At 37.7% G+C, this 13650-nt stretch overlaps 1 protein-coding gene across 9 annotated transcripts in view; it reads left to right on the top strand.

Annotated features, from left to right (window-relative positions):
- limch1 (LIM and calponin homology domains 1) overlaps window positions 1–13650 on the top strand; it is a 70063-nt gene that overhangs the window by 12861 nt on the left and 43552 nt on the right. For all 9 annotated transcript variants that reach the window (XM_023328502.1, XM_023328503.1, XM_023328504.1 and 6 more), the window contains exon 2: window positions 11391–11461. In XM_023328502.1, the coding sequence (XP_023184270.1) occupies window positions 11391–11461 (71 nt within the window). The remainder of the gene's footprint in view (window positions 1–11390; window positions 11462–13650) is intronic.

Here is a 13650-nt window from a genome sequence, read left to right as displayed (position 1 = left end):
TTACAAAATGCATCGTGTTTATTGTCTTTGCTGACCAATTTGACTATATTGAAGAAATGTAAACAAATGTAGAATTTTATGCAGTGAAAACTGTTAAATTGAAATTTTTGCCAATATTCACAAGCAATATGTCCATTCTTTATTGAAAATACTATTTTCTTTTCCATCTCACTGTACATGCATTTTAATGCTGGAATTTTTCCCACATTTGACTTATTTTCCACATTTAAGTATTTCTTACTCTCCTTTTAAATATGTGTCTGTGCATAAAATCAGTCAAAACTGTGCAGCAAGATAGAAGTCTGTATCTGGTCCCAACCAGCACTGGATTTGATCAGGTCTATATCTAGTTTGTATCTTTATAATCTGGCTTTAAATAAGCTTAAAGAAGAAGTCAGATAATATCAGGTTGTTGTAACAGAAGTGGATCTATATTTCCGTTTTTAAAATCTATGAAGCTATTAATGCTCTGATAATATCTTCTTTTCTGATCTTTAAAGTTGCTTCATTGTACATTGAATTCAGATTTGCTGCTTGAAAGGTTTTTCTGCACTCAGGTATGCGTAAGCTCCATTAAAAGTGAAGAGGATAAAAGCTTCTTTTAAAAGGCAGAAGCATGACTTGGACAGTAGAAGTCCTGTTCTCTGGAACTGCAGAAGGTCAGGCTGTGTGGAGCGGCAGCAGCAGGCAGAGGTCTCCTCAGGCTCCTTCAGAGCTGGTTCACTGCCAGCCCTGCAATTTAGGAAGCTTGTTTGTTGAATACTGGCAGCAGTTTAACTTTGGCAGACCATTTAACATTTCACATTGATGGACTAAATGCTGTCTAAAGGTGCTCTATTTTGTTCTTTCTTTGGTTTTTCCTTGATAATATCTGCATAAACTAGTACTTGATCACAGCAGATAAGAATATTAAAAGAGTAGGCCTTGAGTAGCAGTAATGATGAGTAATAATGAGGCCATATAACACAAACCTATCAATCATTCAATCATTCAAGGGAATAGAGGCCCAAGTTATAAATCAGTATTACATCTAGATGCAAAAGACAAGTTAGAAAAATGTGTTTTGAAGTTACAGTTTATTAGAAACTTCTCAGCATCCTTGTGTCATGTCTTTACCAGCAGCCATTTTTTGCATTCATGAACATGCATATAGAAATTACTTTTTTTGAATCACCATATAAGTGTGGAGAAACTATTTTGTATTAGCCAAAGTCTGATTTGATAGTTTTTCTACATTTTAATCAAGACAAAGAATACTTGGGTATAAATCTGAAAATTGTTTCTTTTCTAACATGCTAATATGTTATTGATTCTGAATACATCCATTAATTTGCCTTTAAGCAGACTCAAGTAAGATAGGTTAATATTAGCTTATGTGTACTTGAAAACAAAGTCCAAAATGTGAAACTCTCCTAAAAAACAAAGCTTGCTCAGATATTGCTAATAATAATTGACTGCAGTTATCTTCTGAAAAGCTTACAAAGTGATAACTCAACACAAAACAGACTATTCAGTGCATGTAAACTGTCGTTTGTCTGAAATATTTAGGCTTAACATTCCAAAGCTTGAATGTGTTTTTAGGAATGCTCAGTTCTGTTAAATTCATTGTGTTGACGAAACCAAGTTGTAGACTTTTTAATGTTGATGTCTACTGGACAGAATTGCCTTAAATGTCCAAATTAGATTAAAATCTGTTGTAATAACCTGAATAATGCCCTGTTTTGATGTTGCTGTTGACAGAGAATGTCAGTGAAACTCCTGATAAGACCTGCTGAGGACAAAGTTTTGCGAGAATATGAAGGAGCATGTAAGAACATGCAGACGGGGAAGAAAAGAATTTTTTCATGCTGACAGATTAGGGGGTTTGGTTTGTTTTGGCTTGTGTACGGACCTGGCTCTCTGAAATTGACAGTATAGAAAGGAATTTCATTTCTGTCATTGCCGTTTTTAATAAACATCCAGGATCTGTTGCAAGGATACTGTTGTGAGCATTGTGCCACTTGTGAATAAACTCCAAATCCAACTTTTAATACCAAGGAAGAAATTTCAAGTCAACACATTTTTACTACAATTACTCTATTCTGAGCCTGGATCATTCCCAGGTTCCTAGTGTAGCTTAAAAATACAAGACGAAGAAGTGAGAGAAAGAGACAAAAACAACAGAGTAGGCAAGTTATTTGAAATTGCATATAGACTCAGTATTTTCATCACTTGATCAAGGTTTAAAACCAAATATGGGTTTAAATATGAGTTCCTTATCATGTTCTGTCAGCAAATTGCTTCCACACTCTAATGACCGCCTGGTGGCAAAGGCAAAGTGTTTTTTTGTTTTTTGTTTTACACCTCTGAATGTGGCAGAGGGACAAAAACAAGGCCTGTTGCAACACTCTGTCGCTGTAGAGATTGGTCATACTAAAACAGTCATTTTAAAGTTCTTAAAGATCCTGAATTGACAGAAAAGTCAAGTGAACCTGAAAACATTCACATGCACTTCATAAATCCAACAGTCTATCTGTGAAGACTCAGGCTGATCCTGAGCCCAAAGAAGACGCCTACTGATGCGGACTGTGTCCAATTACTGTTGGACCATGTCTGCAATAGAAGGGCTTAAAAAAAAAAGGCTCCTCTCAAAGTGAAACCCGACTGTTTCAGGCATTTATCAAAAGTTGGAAGAAAGTTTATTTTCTGACAAAAAAAAGGTCAATGTCATGATGGCCTCTGACGATATTAACATAGCAGATCAAACGGGAGATGTTTCTAAGCAGCACAGTAGCAGAGGTTGATCTGGGAGCATTTTCCTTCAAAAGAACAGTAGACCCTCAGGTTATGCACAACTCGGTGGTAATATTGCAGCAATTACCGTATTGACTATAGGTATTGGTCTATACAACAAGACAACCATGCAGGTCATCCAGGAAAATAGCGTCTCTCTTTTGAATCATCCTGCATGTTCACCTTTGCAGATGGATGGCTAGGGAGGTTTTAAAAACTGGTTGTCATGTCGTGACCATAGCTGTCCTTGATGATGCCAGTTTCACCATATGGAGCAACACTCCCATATGTCTACTGGAAAAGATTGCATCACACAGGTGATGTGATGAGCAACTGTAAATCCAAGTATTTTACACAATATCTTTGTAGTCACCTACTGCGTAAAGGCAATTACAGCAATTGTCACTCAAGCCAATTTGGAAACTGTTGGGATTAAAACCCAGCTCAGCCATACATTTGTACTAGGCTAACCCACGACTAGGCCTTTATTAAACAGGTTAATACTGCCAATGAGCTGTGGGCCAGGTCAACATGAGGGTGCCCTCTTGTCTGTCAGAGTTTGACTACACTCCTTGTGTGACCACTGGGTAGATGTTGTTTTGTGCGTCAGGAAAGCTGTAGCTGGCAGGATATTGGAGACTAGGGGAAGCACATTGAAAAGCCCAGCTGCTTAAGTAGCTTAGCTCAAAGAACCAGTGTCGACATCGAGGATCTTTGTTTCCTATCCGGGTTCTTGGAGAGCTTGTCTCTAAAATCCTGTCGGGTATGAGAGAAATGCTGAAGTTGTGTTTTTCTGTGGACTCCATGAGTTGGTCAGTGTGTATTTCTTACATTGTTGCATCTGCTTACTGTCTTTTTAAGGAGCAAGGTGAACATCTGGTTCATGTTAAAATATTAATAAAAGTATAACTATTGCAGTGGTTCTAGTAAAGGTGTTAATGCACTGGAATGAAAATTAGAGAACCCAAGTGAGACTGCCAACTGTCATGAAATCATGATAAATAAATGACAAGTTGTGATTTTTTTTATAACAAAAATCAACAAAAAGAGCAAAAATAAAGTTTTTATACCACTGCTTAAAATACCTAATATGCACATTTGTTTGTCTGCCACTCTGCTTTCTGAAGTAACATTTACAATCGGACTAACGTTACTGTAGCTATTCCTTTCTTTGATATATTAATGTCTTTTTTTCATTACCAGAAAAATTCCCAAATAGGTTTGTACACTTTCTTTAGCAAGGAAAAGATAGACTTCCCAAGTTTAGTCAGAATAAACGGCTGACAGTTTGCACTGGTTTTTCACATTTTGTCAATTAAATTTACAGTGGAACGGGTTCTAGTGGGTTTTCCTGGAGGATTGCCCTGTATTTACCTTCATCCATCTTCTAGAAGTGTACATTAAAATCATGGCTCAGTTGGTCGAGTTCTAAAGTCACAGCAGTAAACAAAGAATTCTTGTCATTTTTTTTAAATTATATTTTATTATGGTATAAAACAGTGCTCCAGTCTTCTGGGACCTCTACATGTTTTAGGCATTTCCTTTCTCCCACACACCTGACCTGAATAAGTGGGTGATTAAGAGGCTTCTGCAGCACTTGATGACATACAGAGCAGGTCATGCAATCACTTCAATCAGATGTTCTGGAACAGAGACACAACTAAAATATGCAAGGGGGTTGAGAAACTCTGATCTAAAACTTAAAAATGTGAAAAGTATAGAACTGACTGGAGAAGTCATTGGAGATTTTTTTCCAATAAATATAGACGTATGAGCAGGTGTACCCACTGCCTGGATAGATAGACACATAGCTAGATAGATTATACAATAATATAACAACTTGAAAACAAAATGTTTTAAATCAAACTGTGCCCATATTTGAGAATGAACCTTGTTTAAAACTGTTTGGAGTTGCTTGGTATTTTGACCAGAGTACCAATTGTACCTGAACAGCAGCTGTTGGGAAAATCCCTGTTCATCAAGGGGATTCCTCCCACTTGCATTTTAGAAGATGTACAGAGTTTAGGCTTATTGGATACTACAGAAAGTATTTTGGTCATCAACTTATTTTTCTTCAGTACCAGTGACCTTTACTTTCCACCTGAACTTTTTTCAAGTGAGTAATTCAGTTCAGAGCAAGCTTTATTGCTTTTAGAAAAATGATTCAGCTCACTTTTTCCATTAATGTAGCAGTATGAGAAACTTAATGTTCCCAAATAGAATTTAGCGATAGCTAGGCATCCTCCCTGCTTTGTTTTTGTTATCACTTTCTAAAGTGGGACTACAAAATGTTGCATTCTGTTCAGGTAGAAAGCAAATCTGTAATCATTTGCATACCAGACTGACAGGATAGTACCAGCTATTTTTGGTATGAATACATAAATAGCTGGTAGGCCCCGACCATCTACCATTTTGGATTTTATTTGATAAATCACTACGTTTGGCACAACAGATAGCTTTCAGAATTTTTGCAAATAGCTATCTGAAAAATTGGTGGGTATTAAAAATGAGTTGTGATTCACAAGCGGAAAACAAGGTTGGTCCTCTGTAATAATTTATCAAAATTCTCCCTGGCAACTGCCTGCCTAATCTCAAACCAGGAAGCCCCTTCTTTGTCCTTTATGCCCCAAGATGTCAATCCACGGGGGTAAAATGTTGGAAGGAAAGGTGGTGGCAGGGAACGGCACCAATGGAGACTTGGAGTGGAGTTAATCCACAACAAAAACATTGTTCCACCTTCAAAATCAGGATGTAAACGGGACAGAAAGGCTGGAAAGCTGACATTTAGCTGAGGGCTAGTCCATGTCAGTCACAGGAAATTTGTCTTGTTCAATCACCGGAGCTTATCAAAAGTAAAAGAGAAGGAAAGGGATAAAAAAAGGTGCTGGGTTTTGGAATTCAGGCAATTTAAGCTCCAAGGAAAACAGATTTGTAAGAGGGAGCAGCCTCTTCTGATGAAATGCCAGGTCTTTGCTATGGATGTATGTTATAGGCCTTTAAGTAAAAGCCAGTTCTTATTTCACAAAGTTAGAAACTCCATTTTAATTTAAATTTACTGCTGGGCTGTTGTTTCTGAATGCCCACGCTGTTCTTACCCACAGCCTACTAGCTACATAACACCAGTGAGTGAGACGGAGGACAAATGGCACAGTCTAGCATGGGAGTGTGTGGTAGACATGTTAAGTCTTCAAGGACTACATGTGATAAAAATCACAAGCAATAAAACATGAGCCTGTTTTTTTATGTTCATATAGAACAATGTATTAACATCGCTTGAATCTACATGCAGAAACTTCAAATTATCTACAGTTTTATTAAAAAGGCTTGAAGTTAAGTTCAGAACCTACTTTTGGAAACGTCTTCCTGGCTCCAAGTGATGCTCCCTAAAACATCGGAGAGTAAAACTGAGTTAAGCGTCCATGGGGTCTCTATATTTTCTCCTTATATTGAAAATCTAATCAGTATGTTCCTTTTGACAGATGGACTCATCTCCAGAGACAGATGTGTGACACCAAAAACACCATAAGAAAACATTTTCCTGCAGTTTGTCGCTGATCACAGACCAGAGGTCACAGAACTCTGGAGGCCAGAATATGCCTGACCGTTACTTTATTATTATGTGGTGATAATTTTATTGCTGATTATAACTATGTTTGAATATTTATTTTTACTGCAAACGTCTGCTGACAACTGAACCGTAAATACAGCAATGAAATCAGTGTGTGTTGCTGAGTAGGAGAAATTCATGACTAATCGGGGCTTGTGTAAGGTTTCCCACGCCAGCTGACTCTCACAGGATTCACTGTGTGCCTGGGAACATTTGTGCTTTTCTGGTAAAAATGAGACGGTGACAGCAGAAAGATGAATTTGTTTGTGTTTCTTAATACATGAAAGCAAGTTGATGTTTTTGAAGCAGAAATAAATGTACTTTTTGTTCTCCAAAATACAGAACAGATTTCAGTGTTGCTGTAAACTTTTTTTTATGGGCTGTAAACTCCTAGATAACAAAACTTTTATTGAGCCTTTCTGTTCTTAATAACCCTAAAAAAAATTCTTTATTTACAGAAGCGTTCAGCGTGTACACATTCCTATTAAAATGTGATGTTTTCTAATGCCTGTCAGCATTCAATAGTGCAGCCTTGGTCTTACCATCTTTTGATGGTCTAGTTTCGGACTCAACCAGATTTGTACTCTGTCTTGTCCACATCTGTGGAAATTCTCCACATAACAATAATGGCTGCTGCTTGCTTGGCGTGATTGGCACATTCTAATTTATCCATTAATCCTTTAGAAAAGTATTTTATAACTGTCCCACACATATTTTTTTATATTGTCTTATGTTAGAAAATTATGTAATACTTTGTAGCTGGATACCGAATGGTTAATTTAGATCTTTTCTTTTGATGATGACTGTTTTTCTTGCACTTCATGGTGGTCTTTCAAGATGAGAGCTGATATAATCCATTAAAACAGGAGCTCTTTAAGGCAGGTTAGACCTAAATTCTCTTCTATCATCAAGTAGGTTTAGATGCATCAGAATTCATTGTCTTCCTCTGGGATTAGTCTGTCACAGCCCAGTGATGATTCCACTATCTAATACTATGGTGATTACATTAGATAAACCTCTCATACATGTGATGATCCCTATATCCCAGTTCACTTTTGTTCACTTTCTCTGGCCTGAGGAGTGAGCCTTTATTTGGACTCAGCGTGTCTCACGGTTTCAGAAGTTCACATGCTGCCTTTAAAGTCATCCATCTTGTATCCCGCCTTAAAGAAAACATGCTGACAAAAATGGCTGTATTGAATGATTAAGTACTTGCTTTATGTGTGGTCCATTGGGGGTCTATTAATTTTTTGCAAGTCAGTGTGTGTGTGAACGTTCATCTTCAACAATCTGTACAGAAGGAGCTGGTAATTTTAGTACCAAAATAATTCAGCAGGCATAATCAGAAAATCTCTGGCAACTCGAGAAAACCTTGGAGTAAGAAAAAATTTACAAGTAATTTTGCCTTGCAGACACACATTTTATATTTTCAGTAGCGGTTGTAAAAGCTGGTAGGAGACAGTTTTCTCAGGGAGAACCCAACAAGAGTTAATTTTAAGCTGAAATGTACTGTTTCTACTCACTGACTCCAGTTGTCTTTGAGGTCTGTTCTGCTGACTTCAGGCACTTTATTAGGCACAACTTTTCAATTGTTGCTCAACAACCAGTCACATGACAGCAATACATTTAGGCATCTAGGTAACTTGGTAAAGTATAAACTAAGCATGAGAATGGGAAAGGGAGGAATTTAAATGACTTGAAGTCATTAAAGAAGTCATTAAAAATCACTCATCAACTGTGATTTTCATCCATAGTTGTCTTAGATTAACAGTATAACCCCTAAAAAGAAAAAACATGCAATGAGTGGCAGTTGGACAAAAAAATCTGATTCAACCAGATAACCATTTATTAAAACCAATAATGCATACTTTCAGTGTACAGATGTGATTTAGTTAAATTTAGTCATGCTAACCTTGAAACTAAACCAAAAATCAAATCTCAAACCATTTTAAGCAAGAAGATTACCTTTGTAAAGATGTTTCTGGTTGAATCTGTAGACGACTCAGTCCAGGACCTCGACTCACCAATTTCTCATTGCCCTTCCCTTTTCAGATGGTAGAAATATGAGGACTCCATTGCTTCCATGAAGGACCCCCACAGGGGTGGCAGTGGTGACAGCTTGAGAAAAGGTCCAGATGACTGATTGTAGGCAGATACCACTCCTGACCTGTGGCTGAACTCGTTGGAGGTCTAAGTGTTGAGTGGGTCCCCTCTAACGCTCCTTCACAGGGACCACTCATGCAGACCCTCTGATCTGACTCGATGATGCTTGTGAATATGTAACATATTTATATTTAGTTCTGTGCCACAAAATGTTTCTGGTAATGAAAGCAATAGAAAGTTTGTTTCTGGAATAAAACACTGGATGTCTCTTATCATAAAGCCAGAGAGCTGTTGTATTTCACCCCTCTGCTCATTTTATCAGCTTTGTGTCCCACGTTAGCAGGCTGGACTCCCTTGTCTTTGTTTTGTTTCTTAGAACCAGAAGCTTTCACAGTTCCAGCTCTTGCCAAGATGAATTAACAAGATTATTGGCTGCTGGCCAGAGGATGTGTTTATGTGCGTTCTGTGACTTGTGCATGCTTTGTTGGATTATGCAATACACTTAACTTGTTGGGCTTTAAAGCAGAATGCTTTCGACTGCAAAGCAGGCATGTGGATTCAGAGCAGGCATGGTGCGGGAAACCAGGCCTGTGGGGTTGAGAGCGTGTTTCTGTTTATGTTCAACAGCCTTTAGGCTTAGAGTGTCAGATCTGCAAAAGGCCTAGCCTTGAAGTAACTAGTGTTTTCATTCCCCATGTCAAGGAATCCCAGCCATTCTGAATGCTTATTGGTGCCTAATTTGGTTTAGGTAGCTGTAAAGTTCTGGGTTTCTCAGGTTACTTCTGTCTGTTTTCATTGAGTGGTCGTCATAATCAAAGGAATGTAGTAATCTGTTTCAGACTGGGAGCGAGCACTGGGACAGTCATGAACTCTGTGGCTATTCAACAGAAAACTCTTTGATATTGTTATATTGATTGAATGAACTCTGTTGCATTTTATTTTTTCTTGACATCCTTCCAGCAAAGACAATTGGGAATCTCTGTCAGATACGAACCAACTGTAGAGGAGACTCTCAACATAAAAATTCCTTTCAAGTGTCTGTTTTGTGATCTATATTTTATCAAAGTGATCCGAATCTTAAACCCTCCTAGGGAAACTGGATTTGACCAAATCTAAGTTCTGCAAAGATTATTTGTGTTTTCCTAAATCAGCAGAGCTTTCATTTTCTTGCGAATGCCAGAATGAAAGGAATTGCTGCTTCATAAGAAAGACTTTGGTCTAGACATGAAGGTTTCCCAAAGGGAAGGAAGTGAATAGGTGGAAAACAAAGCCAGGGAGAGTTATGTGATTGTTTGTGAAACAATGTGAGCGACATTCCACTGAAAACGACAAAAGCAACACATTCCTCTTTTTAATTGAATACCCTCGTATGATCCGGCTTCACGGTCAGATCCAGACTTTTCCAGCTCTGGATTCGTCCCTCCATTCAGAAATTTGATGTAAAAAACATGTTTAAATTGTTGCTGGTACCATCACAGCTGCCATTGTGTTGCTTTCTTTATGTTTGATTTTATTTTATAATCAGACAAATATTCCAACTGTCAGTTCTTTATCACCTCTTTTAGGAAGTAGTCCTGAGGCTGATTTGGATTTAAAGCTGCAATAGCTCATTCTTACAGTTTTTTTACATATCTGTTAAAACTGTCACTATGTCCTGACAGTATAATATATAATCTTACTGGGAGCGGTGTATTTCTGCAGATGGCAGTAGGACTGCAGGGAGGAGCCAAAATTTTTTTTTCAGATCATCTCATATCATACTGTCAGAATCTAATAACATAATTTTTGTATTAAAATTTTAGTCATATTTTATGTTTGGGTACATTGGTGTTCATTGAGAATCAGTCTACAGTCATTATCACACTAATCTTTAGATATTGGATACACTCATATCATATAAACTGGAACAACTGATCTACAGTCTAATTATTTTTCTTCTTAACCTAAATAAGATGCTTTGGACATTTTCTCTGTTTTAGGAGTGGCTTAACACAAGGACAAATAAACACCGAATATGGCATCTGTTATAGATTCAGGGTCCATCTTTGGCCCTACTCCATGTCACACAGCAGTCTGTTTCGTTTGAGACCCAAAACCCAAAAACCTGATAAAAGCACTCGGCCAGATACAAGTCTGCACTCTTCCCACAGCTGTGTAAATTAATGTAAAATAAGCACTCAGGAAATTTAATCTTGTAATTGTTTTGGCTTCCTTAGAATTGAAAGGAGTCTCCTCTTTTCATGCAGAATAAATGGATCTTAAATGAGACTGGCCATGGATGTCATTCAACAACACATTCTTTGGAGCATGCCCCATCTTTTCAGTATGTTTACTTTTTCTCTAAAAATGCTGGAGTTCACGTTAGACTTAAAATTCATTCATGAAATGTTCAATCACACCAGATAAACGTTTTATGTTCTGAGGGGGAAAAAGACTGCAACAGTTTAAATTGGATACTGAAGAAAAGCAGTTTGCTAAAATACTTTCTTCAACAAATAAACATATGTTTCCACATAGTCATGCCTTATGATCAGTTGTCAGGAAACTCTCATAGACTGACTTCGTTTTGGATGGTCTGAGCCTCTATTAACCGATAAATCCTCTGTCACAACACATTAGCCCGCCGCAGCCATTTGGTCAGGATGATTGCAGCTTATGTCAAGCTTGTTAGTGTTTAGAGCTGCTACTCTGGAGGGGGACGTGATATACAACTGTTGTGTTTGTGCTCATGTCCAAGCCATTCTCAGATTTTCCGGTAAGGATGAAGATGTGAGGAGAAAAATTGCAGCTCTTGTTTTGTAGTTTTCTGACAGGCCATGTGTCTAGTGTTCACACCGTGAACCTGGAATGATCTGCAGCCCTTTTGGTGTTATAATTGAGTGACTCATTGCTGTTGTTCAATCTGTAGGCTGCGACTGGACGGTGCTTTGGTGACAAGGATTTCCGAGGACGTTTGGAGAACGGGATTCTGCTGTGCGAGTAAGTTTTTCCTGCATTTGTTTAGCTCTGTATATAAATATGATAATTATGACTATTTCTTTTTGTCTTATTTCTATCTTCAACATAAGTCAGTGAGAAACATCTAGTTTATTTGTTAGCCATTTGTGGACCCCACCTTATCAATATGTTTTTTAGATCTCTGCCATATTTAGTTTTCTCTATCATTTTGTACAAATGTGCATCGAGTTCTCAAAAAGTAGGCTAAATTGACCTTGAGTGGAGCTGTATAGTGTCACAGTTGTTGCCACTGTTTCCTTCCAGCAAGAAAGTCCGGAGTTTGAATCACAGGCTGGGGTCTTCTCCCTGTACATGCCTGAGCCCACTGTGGGCACTCCGCCCCCCTAACCAGTTCAAAACATGACTTAGTTTAGTTACTATGAATTATTTAGCAGAATTGCAGGAGGAGCTTAATTAACTTTCAAACATAACTGACAATGGGGAAGACAATAGCACTAATGCATGACTCTTCACTGCCCATTGACATCCACTGCAGCTACCTTCACACAACTATTTTTGATATGACTCATTTATTATTGGATGCATCGGATACCGGCTTTTGAAAATCAGTCACATTAAAATGTTTGGTCTTCAATGGCAAACATCTCTGTTTTTGTGGCGCTGAAGGTCGGCCCCAGCCTTCTGGTTTTTTTCTCACTATTGCACAGAGACGTAACCTGAGGCTTTAGAGTTTATGACACCGGAACACAGTTATCTGGACGCTGCAGCTCAAGGACCCTCAAGTATAACTTCCTCCTGGAGATTTACCAAAACAACTAAGTTTGAAAGTTATGACTGAACTCATTTCAGTTTTTTTACAGTAGATCCCAACATCACATTTGTCAGCAACATAAGTTCACCATGGAAAGGATATTAAACATTACAGTTGCATTTTTGCATAAAGTTAATGATGTTTGTCTTTGAAAACTAATTAATTAAGCTACGGTGTTGTTTTATGAATGTTGCAAAAATGCACAATTTTCCATATTGTTTTTAAAGATGTTAAAAAGTGCAACAATGTTGTACTCCACACTTGCTTGATGTATTGTTTGGGTGACAGTTTTGAATGTTTGAACTGTTGGTTATTGGTGTATATTGATAATGTAATTTTATGTTAAGGTGAATAAACACTGCTACGATTTCCAAATACTTTCTGTAGATGCTAATACTTTATGTACTATGGGACCTGCCAGCATTGGTTTATTTATTTATTTTTTTAAATGCAGGTAGATGCAGTAACAAAGGCTTTTTATGAGGGACATTTTTATCCCAAACAATCTTTTTTGGAGTAGAGATATTGTTGTAATTATTATCAGCCAGTTTTCTTATCTACACACCTACACAGCATTCATAGAGTACAGAAACATCCTCCTCCTGCTGTTACTTCAAAGTTATTTTTAGAAGTGAACAAACCAGCAGGAGATCTCTAACTGGAGTAAGAACACGTTTTGGGCTAAAGGAATCAGAGCTCACTAAAAAAGTAAATTACAGTTCCTATAAGAAGTATTCACCCCATGGATGTTTTACACTTTTCAAATATATCTATAGCAAGATTTGACCTTCTTGTTCAAGTTTTCTGTACTAAAATACCCCTTAAATATCAAAGTAAAACTGATTTCAAGAAAGTAGTTATAATTAAATGAAAATATTAATAATAAATGGTTGCACATTGATCCCCTTTTAAAGTCACTGACATAATCCAGCAGAGGTCCCGGGAATTGGTGCTTGTAGTCTCACCATGAGTGGAATGGAGGTCAGCTGAGTGCAGTGATTGTGTCTCAAGTGACTGTATAATAAAGACACCAGAATCTGGAATGTCACAGGTTTTATGTTTAGTATTTTACTTGTCATTTTGACATTAAATGTTTTTTTTTTTTTAATTTACTTATTAGGTCAATCGCCCCTCCCTCCCTTCTGTATTTTATTACTCATGATTGATTTGTAAAAAAAAAAAGTAAAAGGGGAAAGCATCCATAGGATGCTATGCAGGCACTGTATGGTACTTTTTCTCACATTGACTGCTGGAATGTGGTCAGCATCACAGGTCCGCTGATACCCAATACTGTGCAACCAGGAGAGGGGGCTTTCCCTTTACAAGGAAGGGTCATTACAGAGCTTCCTCTGATGAAAACAGACACAAAAGTTGAAATATAAGACAGGGAGGGAGAGCC

This window comes from Xiphophorus maculatus, chromosome 23, assembly GCF_002775205.1.
Source record: "Xiphophorus maculatus strain JP 163 A chromosome 23, X_maculatus-5.0-male, whole genome shotgun sequence".
Lineage (NCBI taxonomy): Eukaryota > Metazoa > Chordata > Actinopteri > Cyprinodontiformes > Poeciliidae > Xiphophorus > Xiphophorus maculatus.
The sequence above is the reverse complement of the archived record's forward strand: the minus strand, read 5'-3'. Positions and strand labels throughout refer to the sequence as shown.